At 34.6% G+C, this 24,107-nt stretch overlaps 1 protein-coding gene across 1 annotated transcript in view; it reads right to left on the minus strand.

The window, feature by feature from the left end:
- Positions 1-24,107, minus strand: part of NCAPG (non-SMC condensin I complex subunit G) — a 46,160-nt gene that overhangs the window by 3,579 nt on the left and 18,474 nt on the right. The window contains exons 10-18 of the mRNA XM_060012766.1: positions 23,356-23,445; positions 22,849-23,028; positions 20,061-20,171; positions 17,510-17,629; positions 11,517-11,744; positions 3,697-3,878; positions 3,248-3,422; positions 608-769; positions 244-382 (exon numbers count right to left, since the gene is read on the minus strand). Of these exons, the coding sequence (XP_059868749.1) occupies positions 244-382; positions 608-769; positions 3,248-3,422; positions 3,697-3,878; positions 11,517-11,744; positions 17,510-17,629; positions 20,061-20,171; positions 22,849-23,028; positions 23,356-23,445 (1,387 nt within the window). The remainder of the gene's footprint in view (positions 1-243; positions 383-607; positions 770-3,247; positions 3,423-3,696; positions 3,879-11,516; positions 11,745-17,509; positions 17,630-20,060; positions 20,172-22,848; positions 23,029-23,355; positions 23,446-24,107) is intronic.

A 24,107-nucleotide genomic window follows, 5' to 3' on the forward strand; every position in this document is an offset into this window, starting at 1 on the left:
GTGTTCCAAAAAAATGTGAACACTGGAAAATAAGCAAACAAAACTCTTAGGAACATAGTATGCATGGTTATATGGTGAGTGAACACTTCTCAGTAATACACTTTCCTGAGGGGATTTAATTAGAAAAACTTTTCTTCCATTTCTGACATACAATCACATATACGTTAGAGGAGGAAAACAATGTATCTCAGTAAAGATGAAAAGGACAGAATCTTAAAAATACTCAGGTTAGTATGTCATTACCATCTTCACTTTGAAGAACAGCTGTAGTTGTGTTGTCATCCTGTGCCGCTACAACTTGGTCACCATGTTCTTTATTTCCTTTTTCTAACTGAACCTTGATTTTCTCCAAAGCTCTCACACACATTCTATCTTTTACTTGCTGTAACAGAAAACTTTTTTTAATGCAGCATTTTCTAATCTTCCTTCAAAAACGCTACATACTGATAATACAACATTCTAAAAATTCTATTAAATTTATGAAGGAAATATTTACTTCAAATGAACAAAGTCACAGCATACTAATGTATGCATAAATTAATAGAATCATGTAAATTCTACTTTGATAAAAATTTATACACATTAAGAGTAACTAGAAACTACTTACCTCCAGAATCTCATTCAGCAGAACCAGAAGATCTTTAGCAAGACTGCTAGTGAGTTCTAAAGAACTCAAGGCTTTCGTATAGACCCGAATTTCTGGTGAATATGGACATGTTAGGATCTCATTGCAAATTTTTATAGCCAGATTGTCATGAACTGTCAAGGCCTGGAAAATCAAGAGAAAAATCCTTGTCAACTGAAATGGTATGATTACAATACAGTCTGACACATCTATCATTTCCAACTAATTATCTTGACATAATCCAAAATGTCTAAAACAAAATTATCATAGTCCTCCCCATGTGAGCTCCCCTTCTTGTAGAGTGGATGCCATGGTACAGGGCTCAGATCCATCTGCTTTACTACTGACCATTCATTCTCCAGGCTACCACGAGTTATGGAGGCTAAAAGTTCCCAGGTGCAGAACTGATCCAAGCTGAAGACAACGGGCTCTGCCTAAGGTCACACCTTCCCCGCAACGGTTAGTCCACATTCAATAACTGGCAGATGTACAGGTACAACAGCCTAGCCTTGTTTCAATTCTGGACAAAGCAAAGAACTATCCCAATTCTGGAACTTCTGTGAGATCAGCTGGGACCTTAAGACTGCATGACAGGGCTTCCCTGGTGGCGCAGTGGTTGACAGTCAGCCTGCCAATGCAGGGAACACGGGTTCGTGCCCCAGTCCAGGAAGATCCCACATGCCACGGAGCGGCTAGATTCATGAGCCATGGCTACTGAGCCTGCGCATCTGGAGCCTGTGCTCTGCAACAGGAGAGGCCACAACAGTGAGAGGCCCGCGTACCACAAAAAAAAAAAAAAAAGACTGCATGACAGTTCAACTTCTTCCTCTGCCCAATCTATTTCCCTCACTCCTCCAAGATGCTGATCATGAGAGTACGCCCTAATGTCAACAGCTTCTTTGAAGTCTTCTGTCACCCACACTTAGGACCTCAGAGTTATCTTGGATTCCTCCATCTCCCTTGCCTCACACAAAGTTCGTTCTTCTAGGCTTTTCTACCCGTAATTTTTTTTCTATGTCAATTTCTACTACTTTTTTCTGTCTACTTTCTACTACTACTTTATATTATTCTTTTTCTGTAAGCTTTTATCTCCTAATTATATCAACTTTTAACTGCCCTCTTTATTAATATTCTCTCCCTATTCCTCTTACCAATTCACCTCACCTAATGAAACTGACCACCAAATTAATCTGCCTAATAAGTAACTGTCATCCCATTAACCCTTTCATTATACGCCCTGCAAACAGAGTCAACTCCAAATTCCCTATCCTAATGTTCTTCCCTAAGGATCCCTGTCAGGATCCTTAGCTGACAGATTTTTTCCACAGTTCCCCAACATGACTTGTACTACCAGCTACATTTAATCACCTTTACTAAAAGTCTTTCTCTCTATCCAAACCACTCCCCAAATCCCAACAAGGTCTAAGTGAATTTTACTCAGTGAGATTTAAAACTAGTAATGCTGTACTCATCACCCATACCACATGAAACCTGCCATCTTCTAAAGCGCTGAAGCACTTCGTAGCTATATCACTGACGCTTACTATATTTTGCCTTAATATCCATTGTAATCTTCTTTCCAATAACGTGTAACATAGTAACTCAAATGAAGTATGCAGTCACTAAGTAACAAAACAGAAGACCAATATTTTCAACTTAATCAGCTGGCATCTGAAATAATTAACACATTAATTTTCAATATGGTGAATGTTTGATCAAATGATATTAAAGGGTTAAAAACCAGCTACATGTAATTTGTGGGAGAGTATGCACTTACTATATCTTCTTTGAATTAAAAACAAAACTAAGCCTGAGGTGAGTTTCAATCTTTGAATTCTCCTTCCTTGTATCAGGAACAGAGCAGGTAAGCCAACAACTGAGGACTCAATGAGTCCTACATAACAGGTCATTATTCAGAATGATTAACAGCCAGAACTAGGTGGGGAGGGGGTAGTAAGGATGATGAATTTTCGGTAACTTCTTTTCAGTAGCAAAAATGTTAGCACTGATTACTTCTATTTTTATATGATTATCTCCCCATTTCCCAAAAGATTTTTTAAAAAATTATAGTTATCTACAATATTATATTAGTTTCAGGTACACAAGAGAGTGATTCCATATTTTTATAGATTATACTCCATTTCAAGTTATTATAAAAAAATGGCTACATTTCCCTGTGCTGTACAGTAATCCTTGTACAGTAATCCTTGTAGTTTATTTTATACATAGTAGTTTATGTCTCTTAATCCCCTATCTCTATCTTGTCCCTCTCCCCTCCCCTTCCCTACTAGTAACCACTAGTTTGTCCTCTATAACTGTGTGTCTGTTTTGTTATATTCATTCATTTGTTTTACTTTTTAGGGTCTGCATGTAAGTGATAACAGAGTATTTGTCTTTCTCTGACTTACTTCACAAAGCATAATACCCTCTAGGTCCACCCACATAGTTGCAAAAGATCTTTTTCTTTTTCTTGCTTTGTGTTATGTGCTACCATATAAACTAGAAATCTCAAGATCTATATGTAGCTTCTCACTATTTCAAAGAATCTGTGAGAGGGGTTATTTTACCAAAGCATGCTATTTACCATCCCTAGACCATCCACAGGCTAACATACTCACCTACCTGATAATCTTGGGAATTCTTGGCCTGAGGATTTAATCCACTTGGTCTTGTCAAATCTACAAGTAACTCAGCAACATTAGTGATGTCTATTTCAGCTAAAGGAGAAGATGCAGGGGCATTGGCCAGTATTTGTAGAGTTGGAAGAAAGGCTTCTTCAAAACATTCCTGGTTAGTCCTATTGAAAAACAATTTGAGGTATGTTGGCAAAGAAAAAACATATGATTCTTTAAAAAGCAGCGACAACATTATATATTAAATGCACCCCACCAAGATAGAGTACATATTCATCTAGGAAAGAGCCAAATGATTCAGGTAGATAGAATCTAAGTAAGTTCTTCACTTACCACTGAAGAAAAAGAACATTAACAACAAAATACTACAGATATGACTCATAGGGAGCCTGAATTTAACTTCAAGTTAGATTTTGATTTATCGATATGACTAAATACCTGCTTGCATAAGCAAACATTGGAAAGAACACGCCTAGGCAATGTCGAAGTCGAACATCCTCTTCAGTCACAGGATTGTACCATAACAAGACAAGACGAGAAAGAATCCTGCTGCTGACCAAAAGCCCAGAGAACATCAGCTTGGCTAGTCCTTCTGCAGCTCCTGTCCTGAGTTCAGACACCTATTAAAAATGACTTTCATTTAAAAGAAATTTTTTATTTGTATTTCCTTTTTAAGCCTTACATTGTAGCCCAAAATAAGTATTTGTATATAAACTATCCAAAATCATTCCTGTTATTATGAATTATTTTAAAGGCATATAAAAAGATTTTGTTTTTTCCTTTTAGGTTAAGGCTATGTGACAAATTATTAGTCTAGCTATGAAAACTTCAATTCCTTTTAAACTCTTTAGAAAAACCAAAAGATCTTATAATATTGTGAAACCAGAAATCAAAACTATATGTATTAAACACTTATCATGGTGCTAAGATATAGAAAACCTTCAGTAATGGTCTCTGCCATCAGAGGTGCCTATAAATGAAAGCTCCAGAGGTGGGTGTGGCAATGTGTGTGATAGGTAATAGGTAAAATGTGAATAGAACATGTACAAGTAGAAAAAGGCATTCCTAGAAAGAGAAACCAAAACAAACCTAGAGAAGAAAATGGAAAAGATGTAGTGGTATTCAAATGCAGGTACAGGTATAAAAGAGTAGTAATTAAAAATATTGGTTATTGAGCCTGAATTAAATTCAAGCCTCTGACACTTCCTAGCTGCATGATCTGATCCTGTGCATATTACTTAATTTCTTTGTGCCTCACTTTTTCCATATACAAAAAAAAAGGGATAATAAAACTACTTATCAAAAAACACAAAGAAATAATACATGTAAAGCTCTAAGGAGTGCTATCTACACAGTAAATCCTCAACAAATGTCAGTGATTATTATTATTGATGGAAAGTAAGTTTGCTCAGTGATCAGATTAGAGAGACCTCGAAAATTAGGTAAAGAAATATGGTTGAAGATTTTTGAAAGGGTAGGGAGATAAGATTTGAATGAGATTTCAGAAAAATTATCTAGACAGGCCATAATCTGGGAATGAAAGACAAGTCTAAACTAGAGGGGACAGGAGGAAAAACAGAGGAATGAGCAGATACAAGAACTACTTCAGAAATTTTTCAAAACTCAAAAATAAGAAGAAAAATGTAGAGGTTGATAAGATTAATAAGTGCCAGGGTACTGGCATGTGCTTTCCGCATACAAACTCATTTAGGGCTCACAACAACCATGAGAGCAGAGACTTTGTTCCACTCAGCATTGTACTCTCAAGAGCATATAATGACTGGCACATAAATAGCTCTCAAATATTTGTTGACTAAATTAAAGAATTATCCCACTGAATAGGCATCATTATTTCCATTTTAAAGATAAGGAAACAGGACAGAGACAGTAAATACCTTATTGAAGATTCACAGACATTACCAGAACACAAATCTTTAAGTCTCCAACTCCAAAGGCTGCATGCCCTCTGTCTTTTTAAAAATTTCTAATATGGGAATTTTAATTGGGACAAGACTGCAAGTCTTTTTTTTTTTTTTTTTAACATCTTTATTGGAGTATAAGGACTGCAAGTCTTTAAAGCATGTGAAAAACTATTATTTATGGTCCAGAGGACAGTCAAGGAAGTCAAGATTTTTTAGTGTTTATGACAAAAATAAAATCAAAGCCACAGAATCTAGTTTAGCCAAAAGAAGATTAAAGTACCTGCACTATTTAAAAAAACAAAAACCATTCATCTACTGTCAAACAGTTTTCATGTGCAACAGTTTTCCATCTATGCAATGTCAGCAAGCCCACAGCACTGGACAACTGCCAATGAGAAGTTAGTCTATCACTTGGCTAATAACTCAAAATTTAAGAAAATACTGATACAATTATACTCCAATAAAGAAAAAAGAAAATACTGATAAGGAAGGACTTATTTCCACTATTCTGCAGTCCAAATGTGAAGTAAAAAACTGTTACAATATACAAAAGACATTAAATATTGATTTAAAAAAAGGTCAATCCATCAAAGAGATAATTATAAACATATACACAACAAACAACAGAGCCCCAAAATATATGAACATACACTGACAGAATTGCAGAGAGAAATAGACAGCTCTATAATAATAACTGAAGACTTCAATACTCCACTTTCTGTAATAGATAGAACAACTAGACAGACCAATAAGGAAATAGAGGACTTGAACACCACCATAAACAAACTAGAACTACCAAACATATAGAACACTCCACCCCAAAATAGCAGACTACACATTCTTCAGGTGCACATGGAACATTCTCAAGAACAGAGGCTATATTAGGCCCAAAACAAGTCTTAATAAATTCATAAAGAATGACATTATACAAAATATCTTCTCCAACTACAATGGAATACACCTGAAAAGCAACAAGAGACGAAAACTGTAAAATTCACAAGTCTGTAAATTAAACAATACACTCTTCTTACACACCAAAGGTCAAAGAAGTCATCAAAATGGAAATTAGAAAATAATTAGATGGGGGCTTCCCTGGTGGTGCAATGGTTAAGAATCCGCCTGTCAATGCTGGGGACATGGGTTCGAGCCCTGGTCTGGGAAGATCCCACATGCCACAGAGCAACTAAGCCTGTGTGCCACAACTACTGAGCCTGCACTCTAGAGCCCATAGGCCACAACTACTGAGCCTGCAAGCTACAACTACTGAAGCATGCGTGCCTAGAGCCCGAGCTTGCAACAAGAGAAGACACCACAATGAGAAGCCCGCGTACCACAACGAAGAGTAGCCCCCGCTCGCTGCAGCTAGAGAAAGCCTGAGCACAATAACAAAGACCCAAAGCAGCCAAAAAAAAAAAAAAGAAAATAATTAGATGAATAAAAATGAAAATGCAACAAACAAAAACTTATGGTGTGCATCAAAAACAGTGTTCAGAGGGAAATTTATAGCAGTAAATGCCTACATTTAAAAAAAAAAATCTCAAATCAATAACTTTACACTTTAAAGAACTAAAAAAGAGATAGAAAATCGGGGGTGGGCCGGAGAGAATCAATGAAACCAGAAGTTGGTTCTTTGAAAAGATGAACACAATTGAAAAACCTTGAGTTAGACTAACAAAGAAAAAAGACGATGCAAACAACTAAAATCAGAAATAAAAGCAGCAACATTACAACTGACCTTACAGAAATAAAAAGGATTATAAACGAATAATAAGAACTGAATACCAACAAATTAAACAACCTAGATGAAATGAACCAGTTCCTAGAAACACACAAATTACAAAAATAGACTCAAGAAGAAATAGAAAATCTGAACAGACCTATAACAATAAACAGATTGGATAAGGAAATCAGAAACCTCTCCAAAAGAAAAGTCCAAGACCAGATGTGTTCACTAGTAAATTCTACCAAATATTTAAAGAAGACTTGACACCAATCTTTCTCAAAGTCTTCGAAAACAATAGAAGAGGAGAAAACAACTCCTATCTCAGTTTATGAGGTCAGTATTACACTGATGCCAAAGGCAGACAAAGACCAATACAAGGAAACTACAGACCAATTTCCCTTATGAATACAGATGTAAAAATCTTTAATAAATTACTAGCAAATGGAATCCAACAACATATTAAAAAGATTATACACCATAACCAACTGGGATTTATCCAAGGAATGCAAGGGTGGTTCAACATAAGAAAATCAAGCAATGTAATGTACCATAGCAATTAAAAAAAAAAATCATGGGCTTCCCTGGTGGCACAGTGGTTGAGAGTCCGCCTGCCAATGCAGGGGACACAGGTTCGTGCCCCGGTCTGGGAAGATCCCACATGCCACGGAGCGGCTAGGCCTGTGAGACATGGCCGCTGAGCCTGCACATCCGGAGCCTGTGCTCCACAACGGGAGAGGCCACAACAGGGAGAGGCCACAACAGTGAGAGGCCCGCGTACGGCAAAAAAAAAAAAAGAAAAAAATCACATAATCATTTCAATTGATGTAGAAAAACCATTTGACAAAATTAAACATGCTTTTATGACTGGAAAAAAAAACCAGAAGATAACTTCTTCAAAATAAAAAAGGGCATTTATGAAGAATCTACATCATACTCAATGGTTAAAGACTGAAAACTTTCCCCCTAAGATCAGAAACAAGACAAGGATGCCTGCTTTAACCACTGCTATTCAAGATTGTACAGCAAGTTCTAGCCAGAGAAATTAGGCAAGAAAAACAAATAAAAGACATTCAAATTGCAAAGGAAGAATTAAAACTGTCTCTTCACAGATGACTTGGTCTTATAGAAAAAATCCCAAAGAATACACACACACACACACACACACACACACACACACACACACACACAAGGAAACTATTGTACAAGAGCTAACAAATGAATGCAGCCAAGTTGCAGGATATGAAATCAAATCCACACACAAAACAGCTGAGTTTCTATACAACAAGAATGAACAATCCAAAAAAGGAAATTAAGAAAACAATTCCATTTACAATAGCAACCAAAATAAAATATATAGGAATAAATTTAATCAAGGAAGTAAAAAACATGTACCCTGAAAACTATATACCATTTCTGAAAGAAATTAAAAATGACCTAAATAAATGTAAAGATATTCTAGTTCATGGACTGGAAAACATAACATTAAGATGGCAATACTGCCCAATGCAATCTACATATTCAATGCAATCCCTATCAAAATTCCAATAGACTTTTTTCCGGAAATGGAAAAGCCAATCCTCAAATTCATAAGGAACTGCAAGATACCCCAAATAGCCAAGACAATACTGAAAATAAAGAACCAAAGTTGGAAAACTCAACTTCCTGATTTCAAAACTTACTATGAAGTTACATGAATCAAAACAGTCAGGTAATGGCACAAGGGTGGACACAAACAATGGAAAAGAATTGAGAGTCTAGAAATAAACCCATATTCCTATGATCAATTGATTCTCTCACCCTCCACAATGGTGCTAAAACAATTCAATAGGAAAAGAATAGTCTCTTCAACTAACGGTGCTCAGACAACTGGATGTCCACAGGCAAACCAATGAAGTTGGACCTCTACCTCACACCATGTACAAATATTAGCTGAAAATGCACCAATCCACCTAAATTAAAAGCTAAAGGAGTAAAACTTTTAGAAGAAAACAGAGATAAATTTTCATGACTTTTGATTTGGCAATGTATTCTTAGAGATAACACCAAAAGCACAAGCAGCAAAAGGAAAGATAAATTAGTCTTCACCAAAATTTAAAACTTTTTAAAAATCTAAGGACATTATTAACAAACTGAAAAGACAACCTATAGGAGAAAATATTTGCATATCAGTTATCTGATAAGGATCTACTACCCAGAATATATAAAGAATTCCGAAGGACACCCCAATTTAAAAATGAGCAAAGGATTTGAATACATATTTCTCCAAACAAGGTATACAAATAGCCAAAAAGCACATGTAGATACTCATCATTAGTTATTAGGGAAAGGCAATTCAAAACAAGATGGCTAAAATTTTTACTAACAATTTTTTCTTATTAATAAAACAAAATTATTTTAAAATAACAAGTGTTTGTTGGTGGGAATGTAAAATGGTTCAGCTGCTATGGAAAACAGTTTGGCAAGTCCTCAAAAAGTTAAAGAAATTACCACATGAAATCATGAAACGCCTACAAAAAACAGGATAGTAAGCTCCTTAACATAGGTAACAAAAGCAAAAATAAACACATGGGACTATATCAAACTGAAAACCTTCTGCACAGCAAAGGAAACTATCAACAAAATGAAAAAGCAACCTATGGAATGGGAGAAAATATTTGCAAATTATATATCTGATAAGGGATTAATATCCAAAATTATATATAAAGAATTCATATAACACAATAGCAAAAAGCAAATAATTTGATTAAAAAATGGTCAGAGGAATTGATAAACATTTTTCCAAAGAAGACATACAAATGGCTGACAGATACATGAAAAGCTGCTCAATATCACTAATCATCAGGGAAACGCAAATCAATACTACAATGAGATATCACCTCACACTGTTAGAATGGCTTTATCAAAAAGACACGAGAAGTGTTGGTAAGGATGTGGAGAAAAGGGAACCTTAGTGCAGTGTTGGTGGGAATGTAAACTGGTACAGTCATTTTGGAAGGCAGAATGAAGTTCCTCAAAAAATTAAAAACACAATCCAATTTGGGGGTATATATCCAAAGGAAATGAAAATAGAATCTCAAAGAGATATCTGCATGCCCATGTTCATTGTAGCATTATTTACAAGAGCTAAGATATGGAAACAACCCACGTATCAATCAATGAATGAATAAAGAAGATGTGAGATATATAGTGCAATATTATTCAGCCATAAAAGGAAGGAAATCCTGCCATTTGCAACAACAGGGGTAGACCCTGAGAACATTATGCTAAGTGAAACAGCCTGACAAAGACAGACAAATACTGCATGATATGACATATGCAGAATCTTTTTAAAAGTCAAACTCATAGAAACAGAGTAGAAAAAATGGTTGCCACAGACTGGTGGGTGGGTGAAATATGGAAAAGGGTATACTATCAGTTCTATTATACCTAAAAAAAAAAAAAGAAAAGAAAAAAAAGAATAAGTTCTAGACACCAAATGTAAAACATGGTGACTAGCTGATAACACTACTGTATTACTGAAATTTGCTGAGAGAACTTAAATGTTCTCACTCAAAAAAAAAAAAAAAAAAAAGATAAATATGTGAGGATGTATTAATTAACTAGTTGGGATAGGGATCAGGGGTAAAATCCTAAAAACAACAAAAAAGGATTAATATATGACCTAGTAACCCCACTTCTAGAAATATACCCCAAAGAATTGAAAATAGCTACTCAGACAAATACATCTTCATAGCAGCACTATTCACAATAGCCAAAAGGTGGAAACAGCCCAAATATCTTTCAATGGATGAATGGCTAAACAAATTCTGGTATATACATAAAATGGAATATTATTCTGCCATAAGAAGGCTTGTGATATAAGCCACAACAGTCTTGAAAACAAGCTAAGTGAAAGAAAGCAGACACAAAGCCACATATTTTCTGATTCCATTTATAGGAAATATCCAGAAGAGTTACATCCATAGAGACAAAATGCAAATTGGTAGTTGTTAGGGGCTGGTGGTAGGGGAAATAGGGAGCAACTGCTTAATGGGTAGTTTCCTTTTGGGATAATGAAAATGTTTTAAAAATCAGAGGCAGTGGTTACACTATATTTTTAATGTACTAAATGTCAATGAATTGTTCACTCTAAAATTGTTAATGTAATGTCAATTTCACCTCAACAAAAAAAATAAAAATTTTATAATTTAAATGTTTACATATGCTATAAAAATGTAGTTCATGAGTACCCTAAGGAAAGAGATCTAATCCCATATCATATCTTAGAACTTCTACCCACCCAATGTAAGATTATTTTAAATTATTTCTTAAGACCCTTGGGGGGGAAACTTGTAAGTCACAGATCACAAAGACAGAGAAAAAAGATGAAAAAATAACCCCCCCCAACAGTCATTTCATTTTTGTTTACACTTCAATTCTCTACACAATGTAATTTGATAGTGAGAAATTAGATATATTAGAAGTGAAAGTAGGATTTAATTATAATATTCAAAAGGCAAATTTAAAAAAAATGTTAGCCAAGTTTAAACTTCAGCCTAAAAACTACAAAGAGGATAAACATATATATGCTGACAATTACCTTTCACAATAATAGGGCTATGATTATTTCTTACCTCGCTATCTAAAAAATCAGAAAGTAGTTTTAGAACATTCTTGGCTGTATCAGCCTCTTCTTCAGATTCTTTTGACTCTTGCTCTTCATTAGTGTTTACTTCTGCACCTTCACTTTGAATAGCTTTGATTTTTTTCGTTTTAAATGGTTGAAATCCAAATGCCATCAGTTGGTCAAAGATTGCCTTTAAAGCACTTATTTTTATTGTCACATCATCAATTTGCAAAACCTAAATCGAAACATGCCCCACCAAAAGCAAATTAGGTATATTTTTATTGTTTATGCTACATAAAATTAACATATATCTTATTATTAATCGAACTGCAACAACAGTGTCAAGTCTATATAAATATTTTTTAAAACTTAGAAGTTTATTTTAGTTATTTTTTTTATTTAGACCATGACACTTTTATATTTCCTTCAGAAAAATTCTGTCTTCAGTCAAAAAAAATCCCTGAAGTCAAGCTGAATTATATTATTTGTTCCTTTTATATACAAAAAAGTATATGTTTAACTATGATTTTATTATTTTTTTAAGATCTAGAAAAACTGTTCAATATATTGCAATTGTTTGGGGCCATCTATCAAGATAAAAACATTACATTCTAACCAATGAAAAGCATTCATTGGAACATCAGTACTCTTCTAGGTTATCAAGTTTCATTAAAGAAATTTTTCTTATTAGCTCAATAAATTCAGATTTCATTAATAGTGAATTCAGTTTTCATTGAACTGGACTTCTTTACAAAAGAAAGTGAACCATAAAACCCAGCAGTTTCTATGAGTCTATCCTGAATCCATAAAACCCAGCAGCTTGTATGAATCTATCCTGACTTAAGAAAACCAAATTCTTACATACCAAATTTCAAAGCCATGAAAAAAATAGAGCTGAATATTTCTACTATGAAAAGATTTACTATATTTTTTAATACACTTAAATTTTGGTCACTGATAAGCTACTTGGCTATACAGCTTAGCCCATAGAATGAAGAAAAATCACCCACAAGTTGGTCAAATGAATGAATCGAGAAAAATGGCTCAAAATTACAAAACTTTGAAGGAAATTTCAAGACACATCTATTACATACTTTCTTATGGCAAGACTTGCAAATCTGCCAAAGCCAAATGCTTATTTATAAGAATGTACTGTCATGACTATTCACTACAAATTCTAAACATGCTACTCTCAACAGCATCTTGGTTTTCCTTGTCCTTCTCAGTCCCTCACTGGCTAGCAATAGCTCTCAATATTGGATATTTATTTAAGATTTCTAAATGAAATAATTTCCCTCTCCTGCCTTTCTAACAAGTGTGGATATATTTCTTAAGTCAATTTCTATTACTAAAACTTGATTTAAAAAAAAAACTGATTTCTTACTCCCCCAAAATACTGCTCTTTTCTCTTAATCTAAAATCTTCCAATGATAGCTCTGAAAATACCTTTATAAAGATAAATAATTGAATCTACTCAGTGGTTAAATTCTTTTGATTGCGAACCCCTTTGAGGACCTAATAAGAGCCCACCTCAAAATAACAGTCAAAATATAGGCAAAATTCCACAAACAATTTATTTTACTGCATTTGTATCTGGTATCATTCACATTTTTTTTTTTTTTTGTGGTACGCGGGCCTCTCACTGTTGTGGCCTCTCCCGTTGTGGAGCACAGGCTCCGGACGCGCAGGCTCAGCGGCCATGGCTCACGGGCCTAACCGCTTCGCGGCATGTGGGATCTTCCCAGACCAGGGCACAAACCCGTGTCCCCTGCATCGGCAGGCGGACTCTCAACCACTGTGCCACCAGGAAAGCCCCTAAACTTTCATTTTTAAAAATTTTAATTCTATGACAAGGCTGCTATTAACTGTTTTGATTTGAAATTAAGGTAAAATTATGGAATGGTCTTGATAAGAAACATTCATTTATTTTTCACATGAACTTGATTTTGACAATTCTTTTTCACTACAGAAAATTATATAGGAGCAAACAGTATCAAGGCTCCTATAGCTCCGTCAAATGGGGTATGAGTTAGTATTAAATAGCTTCCTAATGCTCCAGGACACTTGTAAGCATTAAATTCATATTAATTTCTTCTGTCTGAAATGACCAGAACACTTATTATTGATGTTATGTCAGCAAAAATTAAAAGGATCAAAATCTACATTTCATCTTTAAAAGTCAAGTGAATTTATGTGTCTTTGGAAAGAGTTCTATGGTATTTCTTTTGCTGCAGTACTAGAAATTTTATATAGTTGTCTAACTCTAATCTCCTCTACTTGAAAACAACAACTTCTCAATACAATTTTTCAGAAGTACTCATAATGGTATATAGGGCATCTTAATGAACATTTTACCTCATTTGTAGAGTAAAAAGCGCTATACTTAATAAGCTAGACATAAATGAACCCTTCACTATCAAATTTTCTAGTAAGATTTTTCTTCCACTTAAATAAAAAGTAATGACCAGGGGTCAATCTAGCATTTAATGACCCATCCTCTAGAAAACCAGGAAATTGAAATAGAGAACTTACTGGTTTAATTTCTTAGCAAAACCTCTTTGAAAATGTAGTATTTTATTTCCTGGGCACCTATAAAGCCAATAGATTTCAAAATAGTAAACAAGACTCCCTTTAGAATTACTACCAGAATCACTCATGCCAGTACCTGCTGATATAAATAGTAATGACTTTGTATAACACAGGGAGATTCATTCATTCATCCTGGAGCAAAACCAGATGTATGGCCAAGCACTATAAATGATTCATCCGGACAAAGTACCAAGATTTTTCTTCCAGTTTCTTTGAAAAGAAACTGTACACCATTTTAAAGATAATACTTGACATTCTAAGTTTCCAAAAGGATCTCACAATAATAGAAATTTTTCTCTGATAACAAGCATGCGATGATAAATATAAACAAAGCACTGTCAGGAATTTAATCCTTGCACATTAAATGAACTGATTAGATGTCAAGTACTCCAAAAAAGGAAATTACAACAAAATGAAATTTCTGAGGACTGCCTTTTGACAAAAGTATGGTTTTAATTTTCTTCCTTTGATACAAGTCACAAACAGTTTCACCATTTCCAGAACACATGACTTCCCCAATTTCTCCCTAATTGTATGTTTTCTTTTTCTTGGCAATGTCATATGCAACATTAAAGGATGCTTCAAGATAAGGATTTCATGTTGGGGGAAAATTCAACTATTGGTTGAGTCTTTTAATATAATCTTCATAAAAATGATAATCCATGTTGTCATGTGTTATTTTCATGTTGAACATGCAAAGCACTCCCATTCACCTGTTGGCAAGCAATTTGCACTAAAATTCCTTGCAGCTTTTTTATCCCATTACGTTTGACAACACCAAGAGGCTACATGAATCACACTGTCTTTTTACAGGGGGAGGTGGAGGGAAGTATATTTTCCAAATAAAACTAGGCCCAAAAATGTTAAAAACATGTCCAAAGGAGTTAAAAAGTCAAATGCATTCTACTGATACACTAGACTTAATCCCCTCTTGTCTACTCAGTAGCACTCTAGCAACTGCCCTCTCTTCCCTATATTGTTTTTTTCCTTTCAAATGGGTCATTCTCATTAGGATTCAAACAGGCTGTAATTTTCTCCATCCTCAAATAATTCAAACCAAACCAAAAACTCTTTTTACCCCATATCCTCTCTTGCTACCACTCCATTTCTCCATTACTCCTAACAAAATAAAATCTTGAAAGAGTAGTATACACTGGCTGTCTCCAATTCCTCTCCCATAATTCTCTTTGGACCACTCCAACAGGCTTTGCCCTGCGCATAAACTAGGGCACATGAAAGTCACCAAACACTTCCTTACTTGCCAAAAATGGTCAACAATGAATCCTTATTAACCTGTCACCAGCATTAGACAGTTAGGTCACCCTGGCCTCTCTAAAATACCATCTTCACTTGCCTTCTAGGACATCACACTCTCCCCTAACTATCTACTTCACCTTGGTCTTTACTGGTTCCTTTTCATCTCTCTTACCTTAAATGTTACCTGAGGCCTAGGGAACTATAAAGTTGAGATCTCCTCTCCAACTATACTCATTTGTCAGGTAACATCCAGTTTCTAGGCATTGGATACTATTATAGAATAAAGACTTCCAGATTCCTCTCCCCAGCCTGGGCCTCTCTCCTATCTCCAAACCCACTTAAAAATGCCTATTCAGTATATCCACTTGTACCTCAAACTTCAAACTTACCATGTCCAAAACTGAACTCCTTACCTCACCTATCTGCCGTAAAACCTGTTATTCTGTTTTCCCCATCACAGGAAAGGGCAATTCCATCTTTCCAGTTATTCTGGCCAAAATCCTGTTTTCTTCCACTTCTTTCTCTCACACGCCACATCAAATTTATCAGCAAATTCTATAGACATTGTCTTCAAACTTAAATTACCATCACTTCTCATGACCCCAGTAATCACAACACTGGTCCAGGTCATCATCACCTCTTTCCTGGATTATTGCAATAGCTTCCTTATGAGTATCCTTCCTTCCATACTGTATCCCTATAGTTACTATAAGGGATCTGCAAACTATGACTCATGGGCCAGTTTGTTGCCTGTTTTTATACAGCCTCCAAGTTAGGAATAATTGTACATTTTTCAATGGTTAAAAAATAATATCTCATTATATGCTAAAATTATAAGAAATTTAAGTATCAGTGTCCATAAATACAAGTTTTACTGATCTACAACTACGCTTATTCAATTATGTATCATCTATGGATGCTTTCATACTACCACAGCAAAGCAGCAGTTGAGACAGACCACATGGCCTGCAAAGTCTACAATATTTACTCTCTAGACCTTTAGAAAAAAGGTTTGCCAACCAACCCATGGTCTAACCAACACTATATCCAGTCACAGCATAAAAATCCCCTACTCAAAATCTTCCAATTCTGGGACTTCCCTGGTGGTCTAGTGGTTAAGAATCCACCTTCCAATGCAGGGGATGCAGGTTTGATCCCTGGCTGGGGAACTAAGATCCCACATGCCACGGGGCAACTAAGCCCTTGTGTTCTAGAGCCCTCAGGCCACAATTAGAGAGCCCGTGTGCTCCAACGCCCGCACACCACAACTAGAGAGAAGGCTGCATGCTGCAATGAAGAGCCCATGCCACAACAAAAGATCCCACATGCCGCTACTAAGACCCGACACAACCAAATAAATAGATAATTTTTTTTAAAAAAAAGAAAATAAAAACTACCAATTCTTTCCCATCTCATTCACTGTGAAGGCTACATCTTTACAGACTAGAAATCCCTAGAAGACATGGATGACCAGCTGCCTGCAAATCATTTCTCCTACTATTCTCCTCTTTGCTCAATCTGGCCTAGCCATATGAGCTCCCGCTCCTTTAATATGTGAAGCAGAGTCCTACTGATGGACCCCTTCCCCTGCTCTTCCCTCTCTTTGGAAACCTCTTACCCAGATCTACAAAGTTCATTCTCACTTCCCTCTGGTAACAGCCCAAATTTTGACTTATTAGTGAGGTCTTTCTAAACCAAACTGCTCCTTTTCCCTATTTCCAGTCCTCATTCCCCTTCTCTGCTTTATTTTTTTCCATCTGACATACTACATATTGTTTATTTTTCATTGTGTATTTCCTCTTCTAAAATGTAAGCTCCATTAGGACAGCAACTTTTATGTTTTTCATTACCTATCTTATTGTTTTCTAAAGTCTATAATAATGTTGGGCATATAATATACACTCAATAAATATTTGCTATATGATTAATTTTTTAAATACCTTAAATAATTGACATTTCATCTTTCTTCTACAAAAAAGTTTTAATAACAAAAAAATCAAAACATAAAAACTGAGCCCTTAAAAGTCATCCATAATCATCATCATCAACAAGCCCTGGAATCAATTAAACTTAATAACACTAGCAAAATCACCACAGATTGAGTATTTATCTCAAGAAGTATAATCAAGATTTTAATCACAAGATAAATCCTACCTGCAATAGTAATACAAAGTGTTTACTTGCAAAGTCCTGATTCTGTAGTCCACAGCATCCCAAGCACAAAACAGCCAGATTTCTTACTGTAGGATGAACACTTATTATTCCAGGAAGAATCTAAAATGAATTAGAAATTAAAATAATTTTGACTAGGATAAGAAATTTACAATAGTATATTTTAAAAAATGCAAATTTCTGTATGATTTTGCAGACCTACTTCATTTCCATGTAGTCTATTAACCCAAAAAAGTCAACTTTTGGTTTAAAAAAAGGTAAATATTAAATCAGTAAAACAGAAGAATACAGTCAGAGCAAAATATAGTCTGATCATGAGATACCTTCCCTCCATCTGCCGAAACTGACTCAATGGCTTCCCAATGCTCATAGAAAAGATAAAACCCCTTAACATAATATATGATACACCTCATTCTGTAGTCTTTCCCAGTATCACCTTATACCATGCTATCTCTTGCTCTCTGTTTATTCAATTGAGCTGATTTCAACGCCTCCCATTCAGTGCTGTCCACTAGAAATATAATGCAAGCCAAGTATGTCATTTAAAATTTTTTTAGTAGCCACATTAAAGTGAAAAGAAAAAGATGAAACTAATTTTAATACATTTTATTTTACTCAATATAGACAAAATATTATCAATACAACATGTAATCAATGTTAAAAAATTGAGATTTGTTTTTTAGCTGTGGCTTTTTTCATGTTATAAAAAATTGAGATAATCTCTGTTGTCTGTACTAAGTGTTTGAAACCCAATGTAGTTTTACATTTATAAATATGTATAAATATATATATATATTTGGACTAGATTTAATAGCCACAGGTTTTTAATATCCACATGTGGCTGGTGGCTACCATACTGAAGAGAGTAGGTCTAGATCATTCTTCCCTCTTTGTCACATAGTTAACGTCTAACTCAAACATCACCTCAAGGTCACCTTCCATAAATAGATGAAATCTCATTATCATAAATTCACATATGACCATAAAGCTCTTCTTCATAGCAACTATCAATGGCATAAGCTTTCACTTGTTTATTTGATTGATGCCCCCCCTCACTTGACCGGAAGATCCAAAAAGGGCAGTCTATATGTGTTCTGTACACCATGTGCACTCTATCCCCAGCACTGGGTGTATAGATGTTCAATAAATATTTGTTCACTTAATATATGATTTTTATTTAAAGCACAGTAATTTCATTAAAATATTATAACTCCTATATTTAAATACCTTACTCATTTACATCCCTCTATAGTCTCTTTCAATCTTTAGAAGATTGTTTTTATATACTTAAAATCATTATGACCATTCAATTTTGTGTTCTTTCTTCCCTCAATAGTGTTTCCCCACATATATATGTAAGTCTTCATATTTACTACTTCAATTGTGCAATTAATTATACCATCATTTATCATTCTCTTGCAATAGAACCAGACATAAAGTATACAAGCAGAACTTTAACAGTATCACTTTTCACTAGATATCTGCTTTGTTAAAAATAAAACTAAATTCTAACGGTTTAACAGATCTAGTTTTAATCAGCTCTGGACTGTTATAAACAATAATTGGTTTTCTTTACTACATTTAGAAACTCATGACAATCCAATGAACTAGATTTTAGATCACATTCATTGGCTGTTTTTCACTAATCCCAAGTAAAAACAATTTGGGGAGAATCCTGGAAGAGTTTGGATACATTCAAAATTTGCTTTGGATAAGTAGCACTATTAAAAAGAATACTCTAAAGCTGCATGTCTAATACTGTCGCCATTAACCACATGTGGCTACTGAACACTTGAAATATGACTAGTCCAGATTGAGATTGTGCTTTAAGACTTAGTATGAAGAATAGAATGTAAAATATCGCAATAAAATATTGATTAAATGATGAAATTATAATATTTGGGGTATACTGGGTTAAATATATTAAAATATATTTAAATTAATGTATATTAGAATTAATTTCACATTTCTTTTTAATTTTTAAATGTGGCTACTAGAAAATTTAAAGTTACATGTGGTTTGCATTATATTTCTGTCAGACAACGTGGTTCTAAAGGCTTGAGGTATTTATATCCCTCTGGTCAGTAAAATGGAGATTACCTATGAAGGGTTACTTTAGTAAAGTCCTTAAATATATAATAATAAACAAATTCCCTTCACAGGGCTTACAATGTAACCTTCTCAGTCTTTCTACACAGCAAGATTCTGGTACTTAAATATTCCTTATGTACCTCAGTATTTCCTCTTACTATTCAAAAAATGAAGATATTCTGCATCTCTTTCCAGCATAAAATAATTTTTTCAAATTTTCTAAAGGAATAATTATAACTTATATACCAGGTCATTTACATGCATTATCTTAATCTAATCCTCACAATATGAAGCAGCCACTGTATTATTTTTTCTTTTTTACCATTTATATTTATCAGATGTTTAAAATCGTCTTTTCATTCTTTTGAACCCCAAGGAACATATTACTTATAAAATGATGAAGGCGCGAGCTAAAATAAAGCCTCAAAGTGCACCAACATACCAAAGATTCAATGATGCCATTCATGGTTGCACCTATACCTGTTGAAGTGCACATCTGTTTCAACAGTTCATAGCACAAAATAAGACACTTCTGTAGTGTTTCAGCATCATTCTAAAATGAAACACAAAATATTCAGCATTAGTAAAAATATATTCTGCCCATCCCTTAAATGTTTACTTTCTCGAGGCTTTTTGTCCAAGATATGTTGTCTCTATACACACTTCCTGCACAACCTTATCCAGTCACAAAACTTACCATTTATAAGCTGGTTCAACTATTTTCTAAGTTTCAGATTCATATATAAAACTGCCATAAGACATTTCCTCTTATATGGTCCACAGGCTTCCCAAACTCAAAATGGCCAAAAGGGAACTAACCAATCATTACCCAAATTCCTCCTCCTGTGCTACCTCCATAAATTTCACTGCCATCTACCCAGCTGTCCAAACCAAAAGACCTAGGATACATTCTTGACTCACTCTTCTCCTTGTTACTAATTCTTAAATACTTCTCAAATCCATCACTTCTTTCCATATCCACCATCATTATCTTGTTCAGACTGCACTCATCTCAATCCTACATTACTGTTAACAGTCTTCAAACTCGTATGCCTGCCTGCAATTCATTTCCTGAGTAACAGTGATCTTTATAAGACATAAATCTCATCTTTAGTGGTTCACCATGATCTTTGGGTAAGGGACAATTTTTAAAATATTGTTTATACAAGGCCTTACATGAATTGGCCCTTAATTTCTTCCCCCCAGATTTATCTCTTATCTCTCCACCTCAATTCTTTAGTCATGTGGACCTGAAGTTTTTAAACACAACAGGCACTCTTTAACTTCTAGGCCTTCACACACGTCATTCCATCTGCCTATAACATTCCCTTAACAACTCACTGAGGAGAGATGACACAGAGTGCATTAAAAGCACAATCAAAGCCACTTGCCTGGGTTTGAATCCTGCCTCTACCATTTACTATCTGTATAACTTCAGGCAAGTTACTTGCCTTCTATAAAGTAAGGATAATTGTACCAATTCCATTAGGTCATAATGAGAATCAAATGAATTTATACTTGTGAATACCACAAAAAAAGGATCCTGTAACTACTTGCTTATATTATTTTTATTCAAATCTCAAGCTGAAACATTTCTTTTGGGGAAGCCAATACCACCCTCTCCATAAAACCCCTATACTTACCTGAACATAGCATTTATTATACTATACTGTAATTATACTGTAATAGATTTATAACCCTTAAAATAGGACAAGTGAACAGATAAATGGTCAAAGCAGGTAAAGTTAAACAGATAATAATAACCATGATAGATCACCCTAGTTAAAATTTTCCTAATTCAGACCTGCAGTTTATATCATTTTTCAGTTTATATTTTCATTTTTCACTTTAAATTTGCTCCTCAAATTTAAGAGCCTATAACGATCCATTGACTTGGTCAAACAAAAGAAATAAGCTACTTAGCTATGAAAATAAAATTCAGGCATACCCACTGGGAAGGTAGGGTGTTAGAGCAGGGATATCTATGGCTGCAGAGCTCAAGGACATAACATAACTTACAAAACTCTCCTGTATAGTAAACTCTTCCCTATCCAGCATTCTCTTTATAAGAATAATCAGCACTTCCCAAACCAAAACTACAGTAATAAATGATGTTTACTACAAAAGGCAAGATCCTAAAAGACCTCCTGAATTAAAGTTAATAGCAAATATTATAGTAATTGATACCATTTTACCTTACATTAAAATAATATTCATGTATCAAATACAACTAAGTTAATTAAAAAAGACTGCTGAAACGAAGCTTTAAATGTTATTAGATATATGTTTAGTATTTCTTTTTTTAAAAATTTTTATTGGAGTATAGTTGGTTTACAATGTTGTTAGTTTCAGGTGCACAGCAAAGTGAATCAGTTATACATATACATATATCCACTCTTTTTTTTTTTTTTTAAGATTCTTTTCCCATATAGGCCATTACAGAGTATTGAGTAGAGTTCCCTGTGCTTTACAGCAGGTTCTTATTAGTTATCTATTTTATACAGTATTTCATTTAAAATAACAAAGTTACTTAGCTTTTTCTAAAAACAAAAGAGTAATTAAACTTTAAAAAAATATGTGTATAATTGCACTGTTACTATAGAAATTCTTTTCCTAGCAGTGGAAAGGTCATGAGTCTTCCACAAATAAGAGAAAGATGCATTTTCCTTTTCTAAACCATTCAAGACAAACAAAACAGAACAAAACAAAGAGAAGGAAACCACTGGAAAGCAGGTTTCCTTGGCAAGGAAGAAAGACTTCAGATTCTAGGGATTAGCATGACAAGGGAGCAAATCAAATAAAGTCTTAGCTACAATAATTAAAGTTCATTAAAGCCTTTCGAAGTCCAAAATAGAAAGGAACAGGCGGAAAAATATTATTTTTGTATTAGTTCATGGTATTGTTAAAAATCCCTCCTAGGGCTTCCCTGGTGGCGCAGCGGTTGAAAGTCCTCCTGCTGATGCAGGGGACACGGGTTCGTGCCCCGGTCTGGGAAGGTCCCACATGCCGCGGAGCAGCTGGGCCCTGTGAGCCATGGCCGCTGAGCCTGTGCGTCTGGAGCCTGTGCTCCGCAACGGGAGAGGCCACAATGGTGAGAGGCCCGCGTACCACAAAAAAAAAAAAAAAAATCCCTCCTAAGTGAATATATTCCAGCAGCTGAGTTAAGAAAACAAGGTTTAGTTGAGATGATTAACAGTAGCTGAAATTTAATATGAAAAATGTATCTATACCTTCTCTATGTGGACTTCTTTAATTTCAAGTTGCTCTGTCTCTTTCAATAGGTTTATTTTGGCATCTTCTAACGCTTTTACTTCTTCTTTTAATTCTGATGCTTGATTAAAATCCTGTAAGTTAATGCAATTTTCCAAAGCTGCTTTTGCCTCAATAAGTTTAACTTTTATTTCAGCCATCTAAGAAAAGATATAAATTGTGTAAACACCAAACAAAAACTATTAATGTGAAATCTGTAGCAAACTGAAGAGTATTATTTAAAACCATTTCAACCATCTAGAAGTTAAGCAGTCAGGTACATACAGAAAAAGTGGTAGTCTTCCTGAAACAGAGATTGGCAAATCTTTCAGACTGACATAATCTGATAACATTTTAGATACTCTTATATAGTTTAATAGTTAACCAATAATTTGACTTTGTGCAATTTTGAAAATGTACAAGAAGAAATAAAAGACTTGTGCAATTACAATATACTCAAGCATTTCTTTAATTTAGAAGACAGTTACCTTGAGTTCCTTCTTTCTTGCATCAGCTGGATCATTATTAACACCAACAGTAACAATGGGTGCCCGAATCTCTGAGATAATTTCTGTAACCTGATAAGTTATAATTCAGAATACATGCTTTAATATATGTTATATATCAGAAAATGACATCGAACTGTTATACAAAACTCCAAACTGTATCCACAATCTCTTGAAAAATAGAGCAAAATATACAAGCAAAAATGGCACACATTCTATTTGCTAGACAATTTTAGAAAAAAAATGACCAAACAATACATCTGACTAAAAACCCTTAAGATTATGGGAAGGTAAATAGGCACATAGACACTGAAGATAAATTCTCTTTCATATAGTGCTTTAAAACAGAAAAAATGAAAAGAGCATCTAATCTTAGGCACCATAAAACTAAAATTTTCTGCCTAAAATCCTCAACTCCCTCCCTTGTTCAGCTCCAATGGAAGTGGAATATAAAAAATTAGAATACTCTTTTATTCTTCCTTTGGGTATACAAGGCATAAATAATGACAGCAGATTAAACACTTTTCTTTCAGAGCCACTAGGCATTGGAGTTGGCCAATTCAGGAAAAAGCTGCATCCCAAAGGAAGGTACCTTAAGCAGGTGCTGGATAACCACTAACTGGGGATGTTGTAGAAAGAATTTATGTTATGTATATCTATATAAGGAAGGAGTGGAAAAGACAACCTTTGAATTAACTCGCAACTCCAAGACTATACGATTTTATGAAAATCAA

This window comes from Delphinus delphis, chromosome 5 (genome assembly GCF_949987515.2).
Source record: "Delphinus delphis chromosome 5, mDelDel1.2, whole genome shotgun sequence".
Taxonomy (NCBI): domain Eukaryota; kingdom Metazoa; phylum Chordata; class Mammalia; order Artiodactyla; family Delphinidae; genus Delphinus; species Delphinus delphis.